This window comes from Lepidothrix coronata, unplaced genomic scaffold (assembly GCF_001604755.1).
Source record: "Lepidothrix coronata isolate B3197 unplaced genomic scaffold, Lepidothrix_coronata-1.0 Scaffold132, whole genome shotgun sequence".
NCBI lineage: Eukaryota > Metazoa > Chordata > Aves > Passeriformes > Pipridae > Lepidothrix > Lepidothrix coronata.
Genome location: NW_016690312.1, coordinates 2,635,986 through 2,658,549, shown reverse-complemented (window position 1 = coordinate 2,658,549; position 22,564 = coordinate 2,635,986). Strand labels below are relative to the sequence as shown.

Below are 22,564 nucleotides of genomic sequence, written 5' to 3'. Positions count from 1 at the left end.
GGTGTGTATATGTATACTGTGTTTGTATCATGTTTAGCTCATCTTCCTTCAGACTGACAGAATGCTGTTTTTACTCCCTCCCTTTTTTTTTTTTTTAACAACCCCTAAATACCCCTCTGTAGATCCTGTTACAAGGCAAAAATCCTGGGATTGCTTGGGAATATACATTTTCCAAAACCAACATTGAAAACAAGACATCTGTCAGAAAACACAGCTACTCCTGGGTGACAGTGCAGTCTGAGTGCTCAGCTACCTGTGGTGGTGGTAGGTAACTTTCCAATTGCCAAGCCTCTTCTGTTTAATTTTTTTTAAAGCATCTCAAACTCTTCAGCTGCCTTTAATTTTGCAAATGTGTGTTGATACATACAGGGGGTTACAGCGAACACCTGGTCCTTATTTTTTTACCTGACAATTTAGAACACAGATGAAGTACCTTTGTACTTCCTTTATAGTAAAGAAAAAAAAAAATCCATGCCAGGCTCAATTCATGTCACTATGACTCAGTCTTTTTTGTTTAGGTCAATCCATATCCATATGATAATCTTGATGTTGAAGTAATGTGGGAATTAAATATGTGCTTTGAAGTTGCAGTTGGGGAACATTGAAAGATCCTGAATCGAGGTAAATTAGGTAAAATGAGGAAAATCTATTCTATCTGTGGAGAGCAACAAAAGACTAAGATATTATCAAGACCTTCACTGAAAGTTGCACCAAATCTTCTCACTGTTTAATTACCAATATTTTAATGCTGCCAGGTCAAAGTCTGAAATTCCATATAAGCTAAGGAGTTCCTATTGCCATGTTCCTCTTGCTTTGCACAGACCATCTATTTGTTTTTTCTGAATCCTGGATGTTCTGTCAGTGAAAGTAATGAAAGCAGAAAACTGGCATGTGGGAAGTCTTTAATACCAGAGAACAGGACTGGGTAATGAAGGAAGTGCCACGCTGTGCTCCTGTATTGGCAAAATAGTCCATCCAGGTGAACCTCAGGAATATCTTGCCAGAGTGTTGTCAGACTTCACAGCATCTCAGTAAACAGTTCATGGAAGAAAGAGCCACCAGGAGCACTGCAGCCCTAAAATATGACAGCTGTATTTTCTTCCTTCCCTTTAAAAGGTTGCAGCATGAATATAAAAATGATGGAAACAACTGTGCTTCCAAATTCGACTCACTGTGCCAAATGAACCATGTGTGAGGTGAATGATAGATCTCAGTTAAAAGATAAATCTAGAAAATCACTTCATCTCTTAAGGCATTTGCAGTCTTCTCTGTAACCTGTCCTGATGCTGACACTAGATTGAGTGTAGGTAGAGGAACCTGCAGAATTCTGGAGTCTGTAAACATATACTGTAAAACGTGTGCAGAATGTCTATTTGCAGTTTGTAAGTGCATGAGGAGGGCTCTAAACAAGCCCTGCTAGTGTCTGCAGAGAATTAAGATCTGAAGAATCACTAACTTTTGCTGAGGGAAGATTCTGCAAATATGCTGCTTATAACTCAAATTTTCATCTGACTGCAATAGTACAAAGCAGGAAATCAATGTTAAAAACATGTTGCTGGATAAAAACCTATTTTAGTTAGTTGAAGTCAGTGGAATTGTACCAAGGATGAGCTTGGGCTTGTTTAATTAAAATTGTTGCCTACTACTTTTTCTCTTACATTTTGAATAAATGTTTACTGTAGTGTAATTTTTTTTCGAATGCTTCCCCAGGACACATTACAGCAAAAGCAATTTGTTTGGAAGATCATCGTGTACGAGTCAACACCTCCCTTTGCGGCCCAAGGATGAAGCCCTTGACTGAAACAAAACTATGCAACACCAATCCATGCCCAGCATAGTAAGTCCTCTGTGTTTTTGTACCTGCTGGCTGTGCCTTGTGCCTGAGTGTGCCAGGCACAGGGAATTGTTTCCCTGCGAGATGACCCCCTTTGTGTTCTGTAACGTGAACCAGGGATTGTTTAAAGACGTGAGTGGTGTGGCTGCTGCCCAAGGATAACAGTGTCGGTGTGTCTGATGTCTGAGCAGGGCCTGCTGAGCTCTGTCACCGTGCTGGGGTGAGCCCTGTGACACAGAGCAAATCCAGCTCGCTCACAGGCCTCCTCTGCCACCTTTACTCATCTTGAATCACTAAGCCCATTTCCTGAGTAAAGTGCTACTCCCTGTGTGCAAGCGTGGCCCCCACGACTCACATTCCACATGTTAGATTAGGTTAAAAGAGTCTTGTGAAGTGTAATTAGTGATTTTTGGGCAAAATGCCCCACGGAGTATTGTGATACCAAGAAGAGGACTATCTAAACCAAACAAATTGTCAGCAATGCTCCTGGTGCCCACAGAAATAAATATGAAGGCATTGCCTATGTGAACAACCCTATTTTCTAAAAGAAAGGTGAGATGCAAAGGAAGACATTGACATATAGATAAGCTCTTAGAATCCAGCTGGTCTAAATCAATTTAAAAACCAAGGGAGTTGCACTGATTTATAGTAGCTGTAGTAGGGGTCCTTTTGAAAAAAAAAAAAATGTTGTGTGCTTATATAATTAACCACAGTATTATGTGGTTTAGAGTATAAATAGGTAGATTGGGATATAAATGGCCATCTTTCTTCTGCTTTTTATTCACCTTTGGATTCCTGACTTTGCAACCTTTGCATTATTTTAATTTTATACTAAAGATCACAAAAGCTGTACTATGTTGGACAAGACATTTGGACTCCAGAGCAGGAGATTTTCTAAAGTGATATGTTGAAAAAATTGAGAGTGTTTCAGTCAGTGGGAAATAAATAAATTTGAAGATGCACCGAAGCAGAAGAAATGGAGGAAGGGTCTAGACCTGGTGTCATCTGCTGGTTTTACTCTCCAGTGATGAAAGCAACGGGGCAGTAAAAGCAGTTGGCTAAGCCCATACTTCATAAAATAACACATTTAATGAAGTTTAATAGAAAGCATTCCTCTTCTCCCCCAGTCCAGAAGAGGATGATGGGGCAAAGCAAAAAGATGCATGTGTTCTGCAGTGACTTTGTTTTTATTTAAAAATCCATAGTTTGCAATATGTTGAACATACTAAAAAATAGTCCAGTAATAGTTTGGAATTTCCTGCAGAATTTAATGATTACAGCAGAGTACACAAAACCCAAATGGCAAATTATACACTCTGACCACAAAACGATAGAGATAAGGTTTGAATAATGGTAACATGTGACATGAGAGCCCCGTGTTCCTGCTTCAGCAGTTTCTTTACATTGCGTTTAGCCACATGATTTTCTCAATACCAATTTTAAGTAATCTTTGTAGCCAAACCCAGTCTTTTCATATGCAACTTATCTTCTGCCAGAACTATTTTTATCCAATGAACTCAGTATCGTGCCCACAGAAATGTATTGTCTGTGATGTCCTCAGGAGTGTTTTTAAGCTCTTTATGCCTACCTTCATTTTGATGTGGCATCATTATGCTATAAAGCTCCACCCAAATCACATTAACTTCTACTGACCACACACAAAATTTCCATTTCTATTAACCTGAGATCCTGATGTACTTTGAACATCCACTGATAATACCTATCAGTGAAACTGCTGAATATCCATTTTGACACACAGTGCAGTGTTTTCATGATGAAATTGCAGCTATTGTATAATTTACTATTTAAAATACATTTAATGACTTGAACCCTAAAAAGAGTACAAAAAGAAAAGATGTAAAAGCCCCAAGCACCTCTAGGGAAAAACAGTTCAACTCACTAATTAATTATTCATAAAATCCTTAGGATATATTAATGCATGGAGGATCTACATGTAGGATCGTGCCTTAAATTAACACATTGCCATTCAGCTGAGTGAAACTATGCCAGAATCTCTCTGCTGAGGAATGTGCCCAGAAAATCATAGCATGTAATATTTCCCATAAACCTGAGACTGCCAACAGAAAAAAAAAAAAAAAGTAGGATTAATTAATAAATCACATGGGGGAATGCTTAATAGCCAGCAAATAACACAAACTCAAGTAGAGCAGACAGAACAGGCGAGGGAAGGAGGTGACTAACAGATGAGATACAAGTGTGTCAGTTTTGGGACATAAAAGAGGCTCCAGACTTGTAAGGGTCAGTGAGGAATAATTGTTGCATAAGAACAAAGGCTTATTAGTCTGAGTGGGACCAAACTACTGTCCCAACAGTAAGAACACAGAGAGGCACCAGCGCTGCACACTGTTGTTGTTGGGTTTCAGAGCTGCCAAACCTGGTCATAATTATTTAGTTATTTGAGCTAATGAAAGATACTCTTGGATCACAGCCCAGATAATCTTGGAAAATGGCAGTTTACTAGAGGACATTAAAATAGGTTTATTGCCTGCTCCTCTGTGAAGAAGGGAACTTTCTGAGCAGTGATGGTGAATAAACTCTTAAAGTGAACACTTTTGGTTGGTCTGCCAGTCACCGTTGTCAGAAACATCAAGGCAAACTAATTAAAAGTTGTAAAATGGATTAAAACTCTTTTCCCAGAAGTTTGTAGTGAAATGGTCCAAATATTAATAAATCAGACAAAAAGGAAACTTCTGATGTGTTTCTGGAATTACATAACTACTGACTTTTCACATTAATATTTCTTTGTCCTTAAATTAGTGCCTTTTATATTTCCCCTACTTTTGGCAGTTACAGGAGTTGTTAGACTCTGAGAGCTGGGATTTCTTCTATTCCCAGAGGGATTTTGCAAAAATAGGCTTTTTATGCATTTTCTACAAATTAAAATTAGCTTTGTTTTCAGGCAGATGTGAAAAGACAGGCAAGTGGGAAGCTGTGCATCTTTCACACAGGAAATAAAAAGCTTTCTTATCATTAAAACTGTATGTAAGCAGCTATTCCAATGGTCACAGGACTGATGCTGTGAGAAACTGTGGAAGCAGGATAGGCCAAATGGTCAGATTTGAGACAAGAACCTTTCTGTGAAATAAATAATTAAAAATTTGTAAAACTTTTCTAAAATCCTCAGTTTAATTTCAGTGCTGGGTCTTTGAATAAGATTTCTCAATGAGTAATGGTTTAGTCATTCAGAGTTTCTTCTGTTTCTTCACTTCTGTTTTCCTATCTAGCTGTTATTTATGGTCTTACATTGGAAGCCTTCGAGGACAAAGACACTTGGTTGAATGTTTCCAAAGTGTTCCACAACGGCTGGGGACCCACTCAGGGCTTCAAGAATAGAAGTACTGAGCAGTTCTTGGCATTCCAAAACTGAACTTACCCCAACCAACTGGCAGTAACTCCTCAGACTTTGTGTCACTTCAGGGACATGACGTGTAGCTGCAGCATGTCTGTGCCTCGAGCACAGATTTGCCCAACAGCTTGTGCTGGTTAAATTTCCTCCGTTTTATTTAGATTCTGCATTGTCTGTCTGCCAGATTTATTAGTCTGAGGACATTTAAATCAGAGTCATAGATTCATAGAATCCCAGAACGGTTTGGGTTGGAAGGGACCCCAAAACTCATCTCGTTCCACCCCCTGCCATGGGCAGGGACACCTGCCACTAGCCCAGGTTGCTCCAAGCCCCACCCAGCCTGGCCTTGGACACTTCCAGGGGCAACCACAGCTTCTCTGGGCAACCTGTGCCAGGGCCTCCCCACTCTCACAGGGAAGAATTTCTTCCTAATAGCTAATCTAAACCTTCCCTCCTTCAGCTCAAAGCCATTCTCCTTTGTCCTTGTGCTTGTCCTTGTGAAAAGTCCTTCTCCATCTTTCCTGCAGGCTCCCTTCAGGAACTGTGAGGGCACAATTAGGTCACCCCTGAGCCTTCTCTTTTCCAGACTGAAGACTGAAGAACTCTCTCAGCCTTTCAGAGCCTTTTCAAATCCTCATGACACTGGTGACAGGACTGCTGCTTTTAGCAAGCAAGTTCTTTATGGTGAATATAGACCGGTAGGGTTTGACAGAAATACCTTCACTCTCCCTGGGTGAGTGTATCTAAGCACAAACCTGGTAGGTACATGCTCAGCTAAACTGGCCTTTCTTTCCTTTCCATGCCAACTTTTCCTTACATCAGCTTAGGTGAATCTTCCTCCCTCATCCTGTCTTCTGAGAGAGATGTAGAAAGGAAAAGTCATCAACAAAGGGCACAACTTTCTAATAATCAAACCAGAAGTCTCTCCATCTGTCTTCTTCCTTTGGCCTCTGTTAGCCTGTGTCTCTTCAGCAGCTACAGTGACAAAAGGGATCATCCATTTCTAAATAATCTATTTAGAAAACATTTTTCTTTTCCTGTGTGAGAGAGACGTTTTAATAAACAGCATAGACAGGGTTAAAAAGGAATGGTGATTTGTTAACCAGACCCTTATATTTTCTAAATACTCCACCAGCCTCAACGGCAGCGTCTCTCTCAGTCCCCGTGGAATTGCAGATTCCAAGTCAGATTGATAGGCAAGCTGGTTCTAGTAGATGAGAACTGTAAATAAGCAGTACTTGTTTTTCTAGTTGTGTGACTTATATTTTATCCCTAGCAAAATGTTCCATGCTTTGAAGGTAGATAATGTAACTACAGCTCTCTGATTGCTTGAGCAGATATCAGTCCATCAGGAGATTGGCTGAGCAGGGTCCCGAAATAATTCACATTTGATAGGTGGCTCATGTGTATTGATTTTATAAAGCTAATTGCACTCCCGTGTTTCTAACATGCCTTTCCTCCTCTAAGCTGGTCAGCAGGTGAGTGGAGCACATGCAGCAAGTCTTGTGGAGGAGGGCAGCAAAGTCGCCTCATTCAGTGTGTCCAGAAAAGGGCTTTCCAAAGAGAGGAGGTCGTGGCCCATTCCCTGTGTCCTGTCAGCACCCCCCCACAGGTGCAGATGTGCAATAGTCAGGACTGCCCACCAGAATGGAGCCCTGGCCCATGGTCTCAGGTAATTTGGAGAAATCTTGGTCTGCTGGCATAATGAAAACATTGCAAAAAACTCTCCTCAAAAAGAAAAATAGTGCAAACTCTGTGGAGTTCAGTGTTTTGCAAGTGGCTTCATTCATGAAGAGAATATGTAAACCATGTGTGTATAAACATGTAAACTATATATGCTTTGTAACCAGCCTTCAGCAGTGCTCAGACAGGAGGGCTTGCCAGGAGCAGACAGGTGGTGTTCTTTTAGGTGGTGCACATAAATGGATAGATAATTCTTTCTGATTTCATAACTTACGGCTCTATGAATTCTTCAAGCCATTAACCCCCTCTGAGATTACTTCCCAAGCAATATTAAGTTCTCTCAGAGGTGACAGGCAGTCAAGGAATGAAGAAGTATTTGGGCTTAGAGTTACACACATGTATATGGATTGTGGGTTGATAAATTTGTGATTTACACGTTCACTAATGACTTCTGTACTTTTGCCACTGTTAGAGCAGCTACTCTACTGCCAGCAGTGCTGCAGATACTGCCATGAGGGGCATGAGGCCCATGGGCAGATTCTGTGTGTACACACCCTGCTTTACACACCTGAGAGGTCCCCGACATTGAACCACCTAAGCTAAAAAACACACAGATGCTCACAAAAACCTCAGCTCTGCTCCATCTTTCACTGCTGTTGGTGCTATTGTGAATGGTTAATGTAAGGATAAGCAAAGTAATGAGAAATCTGGGATTTAAAGGAGAGCTGGCAGTACACTTATATCAATAGGATTCGAGATGGATTTAAATTTATTGAAAAATGTATTCCTTATGTTTTCTGTTCTTGGCACTGTTACTCTTCAGGCGTTCAAGAACACCTTGACCTCAGCATTCCCAGCTGAGAAGCACAGACTGCCTCTCCAGGGCAGTGCCCTGGAATGTGACAGTCCAGTAACCACTCAGTAGTCCATTGAAACAGAGTTTTAACAATCCAAAATGAGTTTCTTACAGTGTATCTGAAGGAAACCTGAGTGCAGCAGGAGATTGTAAAAACCAGATCTTCAAACACATTCCCACATTCAGACTTTACTCCTCTAAAATAAAAAAATGACAATTAAGAAAAATCCATTTTCCTCTTCTTTAAGAGGTGTAGAGATTTTAAGTTTACAAGTCCTGCTGAAATGTAGTTTAACAGGCCTATTGAACAAGTTAGTAAAGATTTTAAGATTTGGCTGAAAACTGTTAGATCACAAGTTCAAAGGAGTTAAGAGGAAAAAGGCAAAATCATAGAATCACAAAATGTTTGAGCTGGAAGGGACCTTAAAGCTCATCTCATTCCACCCCCTGCCATGGGCAGGGACACCTTCCACTAGCCCAGGTTGCTCCAAGCCCCATCCAACCTGGCCTTGGACACTTCCAGGGATGGGGCAGCCACAGCTTCTTTTGGCAACCTGTGCCAGGGCCTCCCTACCCTCACAGGGAAGGATTTCTTCCTAATATCTAATCTAAACCCAGCCTCTCTACACAAATCAGAGTCATTTTAAATGAAAAGAACTTTTTTGTTTGTTTGGCGAAGGATTAAAACCACAGATTTTCAACATGCAGGTATTTCTGTTACATCCTCAACACAACTGTGCTTTCATGAAATCTTTTAAAAGCACTTGTAATTTGATACAAGTAGTGATTCTGCCTTGGAACATGCCCCATAATTATTAGTAGAAAGAAGAACAATTAGAAGAGGATGCAAGAAAGTAGGAAGCTGACAGTGTTTATTCCTTCATTTCATCAGAAATGGCTCGTTCAGGCATTTTGTCGTATACTAAGGCAGTGAAAGCTGCAGAATGCCTGTTCCACTGAGCTACGCTTCAGCAATGCTTATTTATTCACTGGTGACTTGTCCTAAGCTGCAGTTGGCAATTAAAACATCTTTGGTGTAACTCCTTAACCACTGTCTGTATCAGATTCTGTCCTGTGGTGAGATCTGCTCGGTGAAGGAGTTATGTATCAATTCCCTGGGTGGTTTTCTCTGCCTCTATCTCATCCCTCTAGGCCAAGGTGAGGACAAAATAACAAATAGCTGAGCATCTTGCCATGGGAGGTTCTGCCATGGGAGGTTAGGACCAGCTTTCAGCTGTGCTGAGCAGGGAGGAAGCACTTTGCTCACAAAAGCATTTTGCTCACAAGTCCAACTTACCTCATCTACGGAAAAGAGATATTACTCATATCTCTTCTATATGGGGGCTGTGAGAGTTCACAGCTTACATTAAGAGAGCACTTAGAGCAACATTGTAGAAGTGACATACAGATGTTACTGTTACTTATGTACCAGCAGAATTTCAAGTTTGCTTATATACAATAGCAGCTACACAGCATGTTAGCCATGACTTCTACATTCTGCTGTAAAATACAAATAATGCCAATTTTCATTTCCTCTGCTTCAAATGGGTGTTTCTTTCCATCACAGTGCTCCAAGACTTGTGGGAGGGGTCTTAAGAAACGGGATGTCTACTGCAAAAGTACTGGTTCTCCCAAGGTGAAAATCTTGCCTGAAAGTATGTGCAGCAGAGACCACAGACCCGAATCCCAGCAGACCTGTGTGCTAGGACGCTGTCCCAAAAATGACCGGCTCCAGTGGGTGATTTCTTCCTGGAGTGAGGTAAAGTGCTGCAGTTACATGGCTCACTGCCTGCCTTTCTGCTCTAGGAAATGCTGACTCAGGGACACACACAAGCCATGGGGAGGACAGAAAGCCGAGCTGTCATTTGAAAATCAGGTGTTCTAGGCAAGCCTCCACAAACCACAGATGTAGTTAGATGTACCCTGCTGTCTTCGTTATCCAGGACTTTCACTGACTTGGATTCGTATTTCAGTTTTCACATTATCAAGCATGGTCTTTGTGGGGTTTAGTTCTACAATGCTTTTATAATGCACACTTTGGGTTCTCTTGCACACTCCCCTTTATCTGACCGTGTTTCTGTAGATGTAAGAGGTGTGTTTTGCCTCTGCAGTGCTCAGCCTCCTGTGGCCCAGGTGTGCAAAGGCGAGAACTCAAATGTGGTGAGAAGAGCATCCACGGGAAACTGCTCACCTTCCCTCAGAGGAGATGCAGAAACCTCAAGAAACCAAACACCAAGCTGGAGGAACCTTGTAACAAGGGAGCCTGTCCATCACAGACATTGTATAACATGGTGTCTGGCTGGTATTCCTCACCCTGGCAGCAGGTAGGAATGGAAAGCTCTCTCACCTCTCTCCCTGTCCTGGCTATTGCTCTTTCAGCACTATTTCATGTCTTGGCTCTAAGGAATTTGCAGAAGGACCAAGTTTCTCTGTACAGTAGCTCAAGTCACATCCCCTGGTGCTCTTCCCTGCACAGCTCTGCAGAACAACACAACTGCAGTGTGACTGCTGCCTCCTGGGCAGTGCATTCCCTGGAATGCAGGTGAGGTGTCCGTACTGGGTTTGGAGAGCACCACACTCCATCATATCCCACAGAAGGCACACTGGCTGGAGTGGCACAAACAGCTGGTGGCTGTAAAATGCTGACAGCCGCGCCACTGTGACCACGGCAGGGTGAGCCCAGGCTGCCCAGATTAAAGCCAGCTCCAGCCTTACATTCTGCTGGAGTCAAAAGTCCAGTGGTACATTGGAGCCATCCCCAGTACTAACAGTTCCCAGGTGTCTCCTGCACGTAGCCATTCCCTAAAGAAGACCACACCACTCAGCCACTGAAACATGATGCAGCTGGTCCACATCCATCATGTACTTTGGTGCAGCTCATTTCTTTCTCCTGAAACTGAAGAATGTCACCTAAAAATGTTATTCGTGCTTGAGAGGCATTACATTCCACACTCATTTTCCAACACTTTCTTCTCCATCTTCAAAGTGCACTGTGGTTGAACTGCTGCATATCTCTGTGCACAATGTATTTGAGCATCTGCACAGATTGCCTGGAATTCCCTAAATGCTATGATTAATTGTGGGATCAGTCTGTATTTGTTTCTACATTCTTGCAAACAAGCTTCTGTATTTCTGGAACTTATCTACTTCGTGAGTCATATATCAAAGAGACACACACTCATTTAATAATATTTACATGAAACAATGTATGCCTGACAATTGCAATCAGATGAAAATGATCACATTTATCTTAAAGACAACTCTTCATGAAACACATACAAGTAAAAGGCTTATTAATGTTAAAATACTTCATAGCTCTTCCTGCAAATGCATAGTGGTTTTCCCCAGATACTGCCATGATTATTGTTCCAATGGGAGTTTTATCTCTGTTAAGGCAGCAGGATTGGGCCCAGAGATCAAAAGAAATCAGGGCAGGCAGTCAGGAATAGGTTTTCTAAAATGTTCAGTTTCTGTCTCAATGCCTAAGTAAGGAACCAGATCTTCAGCTGAGTCCTTAAATAACCAAAAGACACACACGTCTCTGAAAAGTTGGTCCTGGTGGGGGTTACTGAACAGCGACACATCCGATCCTGACCTTTCTTGCTTTGAAAGTCTCATCCAAAGCCCTTGAAACTCCCCACTTTGGCTTTCATGGGCTTCCAGAGTCTCTGCAGTGAAAGACAGCTTTTCCATTTCTCCTCAGTGCACGGTGACCTGTGGAGGGGGAGTGCAGACCCGGAGTGTGCAGTGCCTGCGCCAGGGGAGACCAGCGTCTGGGTGCCTGCCCCACCAGAAACCAGCTGTCCTGAGAGCTTGCAACACCAACTTCTGCCCAGTCCCCATGAAAAGAGGTAAAACTCGGCTCTACGTGCTGCAGCAGAGTTGTTTCCTTAGAATTCTATAGCCAGCAAAGCCCACCTTTTCGTTTCACTCACTGATTTGGCATGTTCCTTCATAAATGATTTTTTCCCAGGCTTCCAGATTGACAGTAACTGTCTGATACTACAGCATCTCTCTTCTCAAAGTGAGCCCTCTTAAAGCAAACTTAAGAGTATGACTGACACAGGAGATTTTAAAAACAGTATGTGAAATAGTTATGCTGTTTGGTTCTGAGCTGCACTTTTATACTCTCTTGTTGAATAACAGAAGCATCCTATGCTGGTACTGCTTTGTGATTAATAATAGCAACTCTGGAGCTAAGCAATAAGAATTTGCCATTTACTTTTAGTCTTTTGAAGTCAGACCAAGCTTCAGATTGCACCCAGATCCCGGGACTCCACAAATGTTTTGTCTAGAATGTCCTTGAGACGTGCCAGTCAGGGAACATGAAATTAAGCTCTCTCCCCAGTTGTATGTCTACTGTATCCCTCTCTGCCTCTTCAATGTGAGGAGCAGGGAATGATGGAAGAGGAATTCTCTCAGCACCATCACAGACAGAGAGTGATGCATTACCCTGTCCCATTTATTTGGTTGCAGGATGGTCACTGTTCATGACTCCTTCCTAACTATGTGAAAAAACTCATGGAGGTCCAGGTTTGTCCCACATAACACTGGTTATCTAGGTATGCTAAAGCACTTTAAACATTAGCTTTCAAAATACTGCACATTAATTGACTTGTTACCATTTTAAAACTGGGAGCTAAAAGTAACCTCTATAAAACCCAAGCTGGATTGCAAGAGGAAGGTGGTAATGGAGTTGGGAGCAGAGGTCAAGCTCTGGCCCTGCATCTTGTAAACTGACATTAGCCAACCACCCCCAATGTCTGCCCCAATTCCTGGCATTCCCTGTGCACAGAAACCCTGTGAAACCCAGGGAGATCCTAACCATTCTACTGCATCAGCTCAGGACATGCAGAGTATCAAGCTGATCTATCAGGGGACCTTAATCCAAACAGGGCTATAGAGATGAAATGGTCCTAAAAGGGATAAGAAATACTTCTGCTGTTTTTATCAGTAAATGTTCGTAACACTTCAAATTAACCTTCCTAAAAGGTTCTGCTGTACTTTGGAGTTCCTGTATAACTCCCTTTTCTGTTACATAGCAAGGACTTTTCTTTCACCCCTGTTTTCCCCTGCTATATTTCATGTTTGAAGTACTGTCTGTTATTAATTTTGGCCTTGGCCTGTTTCTCTCTCTCCTCACATCTGCAGGAGCCCTTTCCCCTTTATTATACCTGGGTCGTCAGGCTCTAGAGATCAATTATCTCCTCACTGCTCTCTAACTTTCTGTCTAAACCAGCAGAAAGAGAGGAAACCAGCTGTGCTGGAATCACATTGAAGCAAATCAGTCTCTATTATCAGCCATGCAGCTCCAGCTCAGTGATCACAGGCAAGAAATTAATGTTTCAGGGAGAGTTTGCACTTTCCTGGACAAACCAGGTCATTTCCACCCCTCTGCTAAATGCAATTAGGGTCACTGTGACTCCTACTAAATCCAACTGCTTAAATGAATGAAAATCTGAACAACATATAAATACTTGGGTAAATAGAAATAAGGGACTGACAGCCTGATCCCCATCCACTGATTTTTGTGGGACTCTTTGTGTTCCTTCCAACAGTCCTTGGATTAGGTCCCAAGTGTAAAGCTTTCAGCCATACCTCTGTAATATTAACACTGCCCTCTGATCTTCAAAGTGGGAATAAAGATTTATTAATGTTGCTTCCTCCTCATACTTTTTTTTTTTAAAGAGTAATTTGTAATTTTTAAAAAATTTACCCTTTCATGGCAGGAGAGCTTCTTCTGTCTTACTTAGAACAGCTTTCCTTCCTCTGTATGGTGTGTGCTTTTCATCTCTTGTCTGTTTTGGTTCCTCCCAGATTCTGTCTGGTGACAGCAGGGGAAGGAACAGGAAGGTTGGTGCTGAACTCCAGCTGCATCCCTCCTGACACTCCATGCAGAATGGAAAGGCAGTGCTGTGGAGTGGGAAGGCTGCAGTTCAGTACTGAGCTCCCCACTTCCTGGACAAGTGTTTGTTCAAGAACAGTGTTTTCTTTCCCTACCATTAGAATTTACAGACAGGCTTAAGTTTTTAAAAGCTGAGAAAAAATGGCATATTTAAAAAAAAAAGAAAAGAAATAATTTTCCTATTAATTCAAATTTGAGAGTGATAAAGGCATACCAAAAAAAAATCACCTTTGCCATGATGTAAAAGGGAATTAAAAAAAAGTAGTGGTGATGAATCCAAAGAAGTTCCTATAGAGAGATGGAGATGATTCCTGGTCCAGGGAACATGAAGAAGTTGTCTGTGCCATGTGAGGGAGCATTTATCTGCTGTGACTCAGCTTAGCTGATCTGAGAATACAGACAGTGGTGGCTAGATTTTATTTCAGTCTCCTTGTAAATTCCTTTTATTGACCATGTAAACAGTAGTTCTTAGAGCTGAATGAAATCTTTTCCATGCTCACAGGAGATTTCAGTTTAGCTATAAATTTTGCTGAAGCTCATTGAGTCCTATTGCTGTCTCAGACACAGTGAATTTGTTTATAAATCATCCATATGAATCATCACTCTGCTCATTTAAAGAAACATAAAGCATCCTCTACAAAACTGGAGAGAGGAGCAGCTACGAAATGTTTTTAAAGCAGCAGAGCAGTGTGTATAAATGATCTGCAGAGAAATTGAAGAGAAATATGATCTTAATTGAAAAATACGATTTACCTGTATTTGTAATTAAAGGCTTTTCAGAACTAAACACTGTCTCTTTTCTCATTGCACTTAATTAAGATTTCACCAACAGGGCACAGTCCTAAAAGCCTGATTCATGGCACATAACTGAAGTGTCTGAGGAAGAGATTTCTGAGGTTCCCTGCAGAGTGGAACGGACAGAAAGAAGTGCCTCTAGAAAGTGCTGGGACACAGACAGGGAGCAGAGCACTCTGTGCCCATGTGTGCTCAGAGCAGGGCCCAGGCATTCCCATTTCCATGTGTTTGTGTGGACACCCACTCACACTCGGAGCTGACACTACTTTGAGGTGCAGGTAAACTCCGTGTGACGGTGGTGGCAAGAAGCAGTTGGCATCAAGTGTACAGCAGGCTCATATGTGCAAGTGCCTGGCTTTAGAACAACATTTGTAATCAGAGGTGTAAACACAGATAAGTTTTTCTATCCTCTAATGTGGAACTTCCTTCTGTTTTCCTGAACTTCAGAGTGTGCTCTAAATTTTTTAATTCAGCCTCTGACTCTCCTGTGATATTAGCTCTATCTCTATAAATTAGTAAATTTGATCTCTTAAGAAATTAAAAAAAGAAACTAGTATTTTTGAGATGAAAGCTCGCTCATGTTTCCTCTTCTTGGAATTGAGTCACCCACCATGTTTTTAATATTTACAATTGCATACAAATGTTTGGAAATATTGCCTGACTTGCAGACTTGCTAAAAACACAGTCTTACCATATTGCTTGGATTTCTTTCCTTCAGATGATCCTTCTTGTGTGGATTTCTTCACTTGGTGTCATCTGGTGCCCCAGCATGGTGTCTGTAACCACAAATTTTATGGCAAGCAGTGTTGTAAATCATGCACGAAGAAGAACTGATAGCAGCGAGTTATCTGAACCCTTCAGTGACAGGATTCTCTTCTTCAATTTATGTTGGAATTATCTCTACTTTGAGGCAAGACATGGTGCCACATAAACCACTGACGGAAGAGACTTGGTTTTTTTCTAAGGGAATGTCTGAGGTACAGTAATTGCTGGATATGTGTTGAAAAAGGAATGTTTCTTTTTTTTCTTTATTTGCTGACCTCACTAAAGCACAGGGTACTATGGATCACTTGAACACTGAGACTCGAGGGGAAGTTCTTCTTTCTTTAAAAAGTGTAATTTTGCACTGTCACATGTTACGAGGAAGAAATTAAGGCAAGGAAGCCTTTTCTGGCTAATTTACCAGAATGCAAAGCAAAAAAGAGATGGGGAGCTGGAGGAGAAAGGCTGCGGAGTGGCAGCAGGACAGAGCACACTGTCAAAAGCGTTTCCTCTCAATTTTTGTATGATACCGTTGTCCCAGGGTGAGGAAGCTGTTTGCTGCCACAGAGGGACATTCCAATGGCTGTTGGCTGGAGAACACAGTGTCACACGTGTGACCACCAGAAGTAAATAGTGCACTACAAAGATTTATGGTGCTTCTCTATCAGACTTGCTGCTGGAAAAGCAAGTTTTGCATCATGCTAATGTTCTTATTATTTTGAAGAATTCATTTTCTGCTTTGTGTAGAAACTCAGAGGTGGTTAACTAGTAACTTGAAAATGTATTCCTAGAAATACTCAGCGTTAGAATATTTGGACTTTTAATATTGCTGTGTAACAATTAATAAGGATTTCATGTTTCAACTAACTCAAGGAACTCAGATTTATTGAGCTCAATGGTTACGTTTTCAACTTTCTAAGCTCATTAGATATGTAATTTTAAAATTTAAACTTGATATTTTAAAGTAGTTTTGTTTCAGAAGCTAGATTGTTTGAATGCCAAGATACTGAAGAATGTCTTCCTTTTAATCTCAAATCTCTGCAAATTTTGATTCATTCATTACCCAAAGGAAATAACAAGACTATTACAGTCCATTAATTCATGCTGAACTTCTCTGAACAGTTATTTATTCACACAGGTTATGCGGAAAAAGCGCTTGAAAAAGATAAGTGGATTATTTACTCAAACCAAATAAAAGTCAATTCTATTTTTATACACTCTCCTAATACTTGTATTTAGTTCAGAATCCACCAGCAAACAAAAGAATTGTAAACATAATGATATTTGTAACCGTTCAGTATCGAGGTGCTCGGTGACACGATCAAATGGTGCAGTTCAAAAGGTTTCTGCATTGAAAAAATCCCCAACCTGTTTGCCAAACCCATCTGAGACAGAGCTGTGTCCTACTGTAATTTTCTGGGGAGTGCCTATGAGGGACGTATTTATCTAATTCCACCCAATCCCACAACTTTGTTTGATGAATGTAGTTCAGTTTGACTGGTTTTTTTTAAAGTATGGTTTCAGCATAAAATTAGCCAGCTCAGCACTAATGCCAGACAGTGGTCACTTAAAATTAGCAGTTCCCTCTGCAACAATTTAAATTAAAAACATGTATTCTGTGATACTCTAAGAAATGATGATTGGAAACATATCTCAACCTACACCGCTCTGTCTTGATATTGGACATTGTGTAATTATAACTTTTTTTTCTAGGAAAACTACAAGGTTGTTTTTGTTTTGTTTTTTTTATAATTGTGTCCTTTTTATTATTTTATGTAAAATAATTAATTTATTAATGCATAGCTTTTCCTTTATATTTCTTTGCTCACTTCCTTAAGTGACAACTGAGGAAAGAAAATGGTAGTGTCACAAAGTATGAATTATGGTGTAAAAAAAGCAAAAAACTATAAGTGTAATATTTAATTATTTTATAAGCTTTGTAATAAAATACTCTAACTGTTTCATTATATTTGGAATTGTAAAATTCATGAATAAAATATGGAGGTTATAATTAATATCAAGTAATATAAGTGCTGTATGCCTTCCCTTGCATCTGTGTTGACTGTCCCGTAGTGGGTTTAAGGAGAACATTATCCTGTTATCTCCTGCTGTGTAATTGGCAAAGGTCTGTGACTCTGAGCTCGTTCTGTGGAGGGGCAGAGCTGCCCACAAGAAAAGTCTGCCCTCTGGGGAGTGGCCATTTAGGCACTGTGGCTCAGTGTGACCTCCCTGCCCAGCCATGGCCCTGCCATTCAGGTCTGGGGTGGGTTAATTTTGGGGGGAACCCACAGAACAGTGGATCTGAGTGTTAACAAGCCATGATGATGAATGGGACGGAGGTCACTCCTTTCAGGCACTCAAAGTCAGGCGTATGTACTAAGGTCATGTGAAACTTCTCTGCTTTTGAAGGTCCCATTATCCTGGCTGGTGAGGAATGCACGGCTCGTTATTCAGGCAGTGAATATGTTGGAGTTGCTTTTTAAGAGCAGAAGGTGTCTCTCATTTGAACGCCTGCCCTGCCACTGAAACAGCTGAAATGTGCCCATTTCAGGTCCAAAAAGGCAAAATGGACAAAACTTCATGGGTTTGTTTTCATAACAACACAAAAGCTAAAATACACAAAAATACAGCTGCCCCTCTCTGTGCAAGACAGACCTGACCCATTGCTCCTCTCACCAAAGGCAGTGGAAAGTTGTGTGTACCCCTGCACCAGCAGGATTCTTCCCTGTGTGTGTTTATCTGCAAGGGGCTTTGCAAGATAAGGAGCCTCACTCAACACAGCGTTGGGTTTTACAGCCTCTCCCATCTGCCTGGGGATACTTTATTTTTCTAAAAATGACTCGTCTGAGAAGTTTCCAAGCCAATCCCTAATAGGGGCTATATCAATTCACTGGATCATTTTATATATATCCTCTAACATATGTTTGCTGCCTTTCCCTTCATTCACAATCACTCAGTGCCCTCACAACAGCCAGCTATACAGAGGGTTGTTGATAGGAAATACTGAACATGCCTCTGACTCGCAGTATGACCCAGTAGGCGATAATAAGCAATAGATCAGTCTGCTCCTGAAGGACTCCCAGCAAGAGCTCTTTGGAACAGGATTTAGACTAGTGATTTAAATAATTAATATGCCCACACAAGAATTCAGACTCTATAAACTGCTTAGTGTTCTGGGCTAGAATTTTGGAATTAAAATGAACCGACGGTTGTCAGTGAATTACAGTGTTGGAGAGGGATGTTGAAAGAGGAAATATTGCATAAAGATGTGCTATTGTGTGCTTGGATCACCCCCAAGTCCACAACTGTTTTATTGCTGAGCCCTTACAACAGTATTTGGTATACAAAGCTTGGCAGTTTTCTAGAAGTATATTGCTGCAAGGCTCACTTTATAAAGCAGAATGGGGTCTTTTCACAAAGGAACAGCTCCATTTCCTGTAGTCAGATTTCATCACTCAGGTAAAGGATGCATCTGCCTAAAACTCAAACAGATATTTAATGAATAGCTTGATTGTGTAAATCAAACTCGACTCTCTCGGATGCCCAGAAGACATGAAATGCTGGAGACAGATGAATGTTTCGCTGCATGTGGTTTTATGGTAACATGATCCATAGCCTATATTTCCTTTATTTTTCAGCAAATCCTAGTCAAAAGCATCAAGAAAATAAATTAACATTATTATTTCCATTGTAATTGAAGTGCAACCCTACTGAGTCACTGGGATCCCATTGTGTGCAGCACTGTGTGCACGTGTTGTGAGGAGCTCACAGTCCCGAGTGTGCAACAAGAAACTACAGGAAAAGAACGTGTTATCAGGGAGCTCGTTGTGATTAGGAGGAAAAGTGCTGCTGGTGGCTCACTGTCTGGCCACTGCAGAACGTCTCAAAGGCAGCTTCACGCAGATAAGATCTGGAAGAGCAATACTGAGGAACTTTGTCCTGACTCTGTTTGGAAGGCAGACGCTGAGCATTGCTGAGGGTGCATCAGAAATGAGGTGTGTTCGGTGCCGAGTCCTAACCAAGACAGTGACTGTCCCCAGAGGAAAGCAATGCCAGTAACTGGGGACTACAGAGATGTGAGGGTTTGGCAAAGCCTTCTTTCCATCAAAAAAATCCTGAAATAAGGAGGTGCGGCTTCTAGAAGATGCTTTAAATCCCTCCCAAGGCACTACTGTGTGAACATCAGCCAAATCAAGCTAACCCTCCTGCCTACTTGCTGTGAGCCTCCATTGTAGATATTCTTCATCCCCTCCTCTTCAGAACAACCCAGGTCCAGGTTGGGCTGGAACATGTCCTTGGATGTCTGTCACACTCTGAACACGAGCACAGTCAGTGTGGAGCTGATCCCCAGCCTTGCCCTGCAGAGGGCACAGATGCAGGGGGTTATTTACAGCATCTGCCTCACAGTGCCGTGGGAAGCCAGAGCCTGTACCCTAAGGAGAGGCATCAGAATCACCCTCTGGCCTGAGAGCTTGTCTTCTAACAGCCAGCAGACACCAGACAGGGCTAAGAGAAGGGATGTAAACATTTTCCATGAGAGATACCAGGGCAGAAACAGCCTGAATGTCCCAGCGGGGCTGAACTAGGGACAAAACCTGAATATCTCAATCCACAGTGCAATGTAGTAACACCAAAAGCAGTTTTCCTTATGCTCCCTGAAGAAAAACATCTATTACAGGACCTATGCTTCAAACTGCTAAATATTTTATGTACTTTCTGTCCAATAATAAGAATTATTCAGTCATGAACAGAACCTGTTTTAATTTCTGGATTCTGCCAACAGAGGCAGGAACCTTCAGCTAAGCCCTAACTTCCAGGCTTACTCTCTAAACATTAAGTCAAGCTATTGTCCCCATACACTGAACACTGCAGTGTGCCTACTGCAACTTAGGACAGGTCTTTAGTATCCCTTAGGTGACTTGAGCTGCCAAGCATTAATTTATTATGTTCTGTTTTGATAATGTTCACTAATCCTTTCATAATAACACAGGGGAGCTGACACAAAAGCTCATTCAAAAAGAATTTGAAAGGGTTTATGAGGGAAATGTTTACTCATGAAGGTCTTACCTATGGGGGAGCAAACAGATCTAGGAGGAAAGCACACACAATAACTTCTTCTTTGGGATCTTCATCTTCTCAAATCACCTCAACATCTGAATTGGTCTGTCTGATAGGAGAAGGGGAAGGTATTTTTCCTAAAGCAGGTATTCTCCCCTGCCAACACTCTGCTTCCATGGAAATAATGGTCCTCACATTTCTGTGTTGTACATTCAATGTAAATGTTGAGCAAGGAAAAAGTAGTTGAGGTCTTTATTTCCTCAAAATTCATCACCAAAAAATGACTTTTATAAGCTAGTAAACAAAGTGTTTTGTAGTTTTCTTTTTGGGGGCTTTGATAGCTGAAATATAACTTTTGGTGGACAAAGAAAAAATCAGTATTCTAGATATATTTTTAATATCCAAACAGATCATCTCACTGGTATTGTTTTGCCCCAAAATGATGTAAACAGAAAAACACTGCAGAAAGTGCTCATATTCATGTATCAGTGGTATGTCATTTATCCACAGGAGCTACGTTTCAATATACAAATCATTATTTTACGCTCCGCAAAAAGATACTGTAATTCCAAGTCCATTAAAGGAATTTTAACTTTCAAAGACTTTAAATGGAGAGCGTCCTTCACTGATAGATGATATTTTAACTGGATCAGAACACTTCACTTCTAGAGAGAGATACTGCCTGTCAGCAGAAAGCTCCTCAGCTCAGGCTTTGTAAAACTAAACTGCAGTTGCCAAGTTGCCCAGAACTGCCACGACTTGCTCATTCTGGTGTTTGCTGGGGGAAAGCCAACCAGCACAGACAATAACAGGCTGTAAACACAGCTCTCTCCCAATTAAATATAGGATATACTTCTTCAAACTGTATCATTTCCCACAGTTTCATTTGGAGGGTTTTGGTGTCCACTTCCAAAATACTAGTTGCAAACCCAAAATTGTGTGTAAACATACTGGAACATCTCATTTGAAAGGCATCCAGACATTGAGTGAGGCCATTAGATGGTATAAGGGCTTCTGTGATACACAGTGACCATATTACATGGACCTGGAGCTGGCCTTGTGTCCTGTGGTCAGTTAACAGCTAATGCTGAGGTTTTTTGGTTGGTTCTCAGTTGTAATGGAACGCGTCAGGAAAATCATGAACTTGGTATAAGGTTATTGTTCAGGTAAGCTCAAGTGTCAGCAACAGCCTACTAATTTCCAGCTACAGCAGACCTGTGTGATATCAGGCACATGGATTTGAGGGCAGACCAACACAGCCCTCACAGGCTTGTAGGAACACAACTCACTAAGACATTTTACGTCTGAAACACTATCAGCCCTTTATTTACTCCTTAGCACAGTGACTCTACCCTAGAATTTACACATTGTTGAGAATCCTGCCCAGTTTCACCAGTCATACTCCTGAAGAGAAGGGAGAGTAGGGTAATAGCGAGGTAGTGATACAAATAGGAAGGCAGAACTAAAGCTTCCCTGCCTCAGTGCAGCACTGCAGGTTGGGTGTGAGCACTGTGGAAAAAATGTCATCTGAGAAGGCAGATGTTCACAGAACTGCTTATGGAACAGGTGAGAGGATAGCCAGAGCTATAAATGAGCATTTGGGATTACAGGACTCCTGATCTCTGCCCTGTTGTGATCAATAACTGCGAGGTTGAAGCGAGGCCAGGCTGACCTGTGCTTGCTGCACAGAATTGGCTTTGCATTTAATTTGGCCCACTCTTTGGTGTTTCTTCTGGTCTTCAGGAGGGGCTGGGAGTGTGGTTTTCATCTTGAAGCATAACTTGGAATTACAAAATAGAGAGGAATTTGTCTTCTGACTCACAAAAAGGAGAGATGAGATACTGTACAAGATTTGCCAGTACTCCTGTTCTTGGTTGAGTGATTTGCTCAACTCTTTTTTTTATAACCAATGCTAAATCTATGGTCAAGAAGGAGGATTTTTTCACCCAGTTAAGATTTTCTGGACATTTTCAAATGCATTCAGAGAATCATAGCATCACGGAATGGGTTGGCAGGGACCTTAAAGTTCATCCTCTTCCACCCCCCCTTCCCTCCCCCAGATTTGTCCAACAGCTTGTGCTGGTTAAATTTCCTCTGTTTTATTTAGATTCTGCATTGTCTGTCTGCCAAATTTATTAGTCTGAGGACATTTAAATCACAGAGTCATAGAATCATAGAATCATGGAATGGTTTGGGTTGGAAGGGACCTTAAAGCTCACTTTGCTCCAACCCCCTGACACCTTCCACTAGCCCAGGTTGCTCCAAGCCCTGTCCAACCTGGCCTTGGACACTTCCAGGGATGGG

The 22,564-nt window shown here is 41.5% G+C and overlaps 1 protein-coding gene and 1 long non-coding RNA gene across 2 annotated transcripts in view; one reads left to right on the top strand and one right to left on the bottom strand.

The window, feature by feature from the left end:
• On the top strand, window positions 1-17,213 carry LOC108503156 (A disintegrin and metalloproteinase with thrombospondin motifs 18-like). The gene is made up of 7 exons (XM_017826905.1): window positions 1-264; window positions 1,711-1,837; window positions 6,669-6,873; window positions 9,308-9,499; window positions 9,852-10,064; window positions 11,444-11,591; window positions 15,159-17,213. Exons 2-7 carry the CDS (start codon window positions 1,785-1,787, stop codon window positions 15,272-15,274), a joined length of 927 nt encoding a protein of 308 aa, XP_017682394.1. The 5' UTR covers window positions 1-264; window positions 1,711-1,784; the 3' UTR covers window positions 15,275-17,213.
• Window positions 15,128-22,564, bottom strand: part of LOC108503157 — a 38,925-nt gene continuing 31,488 nt past the window's right edge. The window contains exon 3 of the long non-coding RNA XR_001876742.1: window positions 15,128-15,216. This is a non-coding gene — a long non-coding RNA (uncharacterized LOC108503157). The remainder of the gene's footprint in view (window positions 15,217-22,564) is intronic.

Coding starts and splice junctions, on each gene's coding strand:
- LOC108503156 (XM_017826905.1), top strand. CDS start 1,785: ATGAAGCCCTTGACTGAAACAAAACTATGCAACACCAATCCATGCCCA. Junction 9,500..9,851: donor TGATTTCTTCCTGGAGTGAG/GTAAAGTGCTGC, acceptor TTGCCTCTGCAG/TGCTCAGCCTCCTGTGGCCC. Junction 11,592..15,158: donor CCCAGTCCCCATGAAAAGAG/GTAAAACTCGGC, acceptor TCTTTCCTTCAG/ATGATCCTTCTTGTGTGGAT.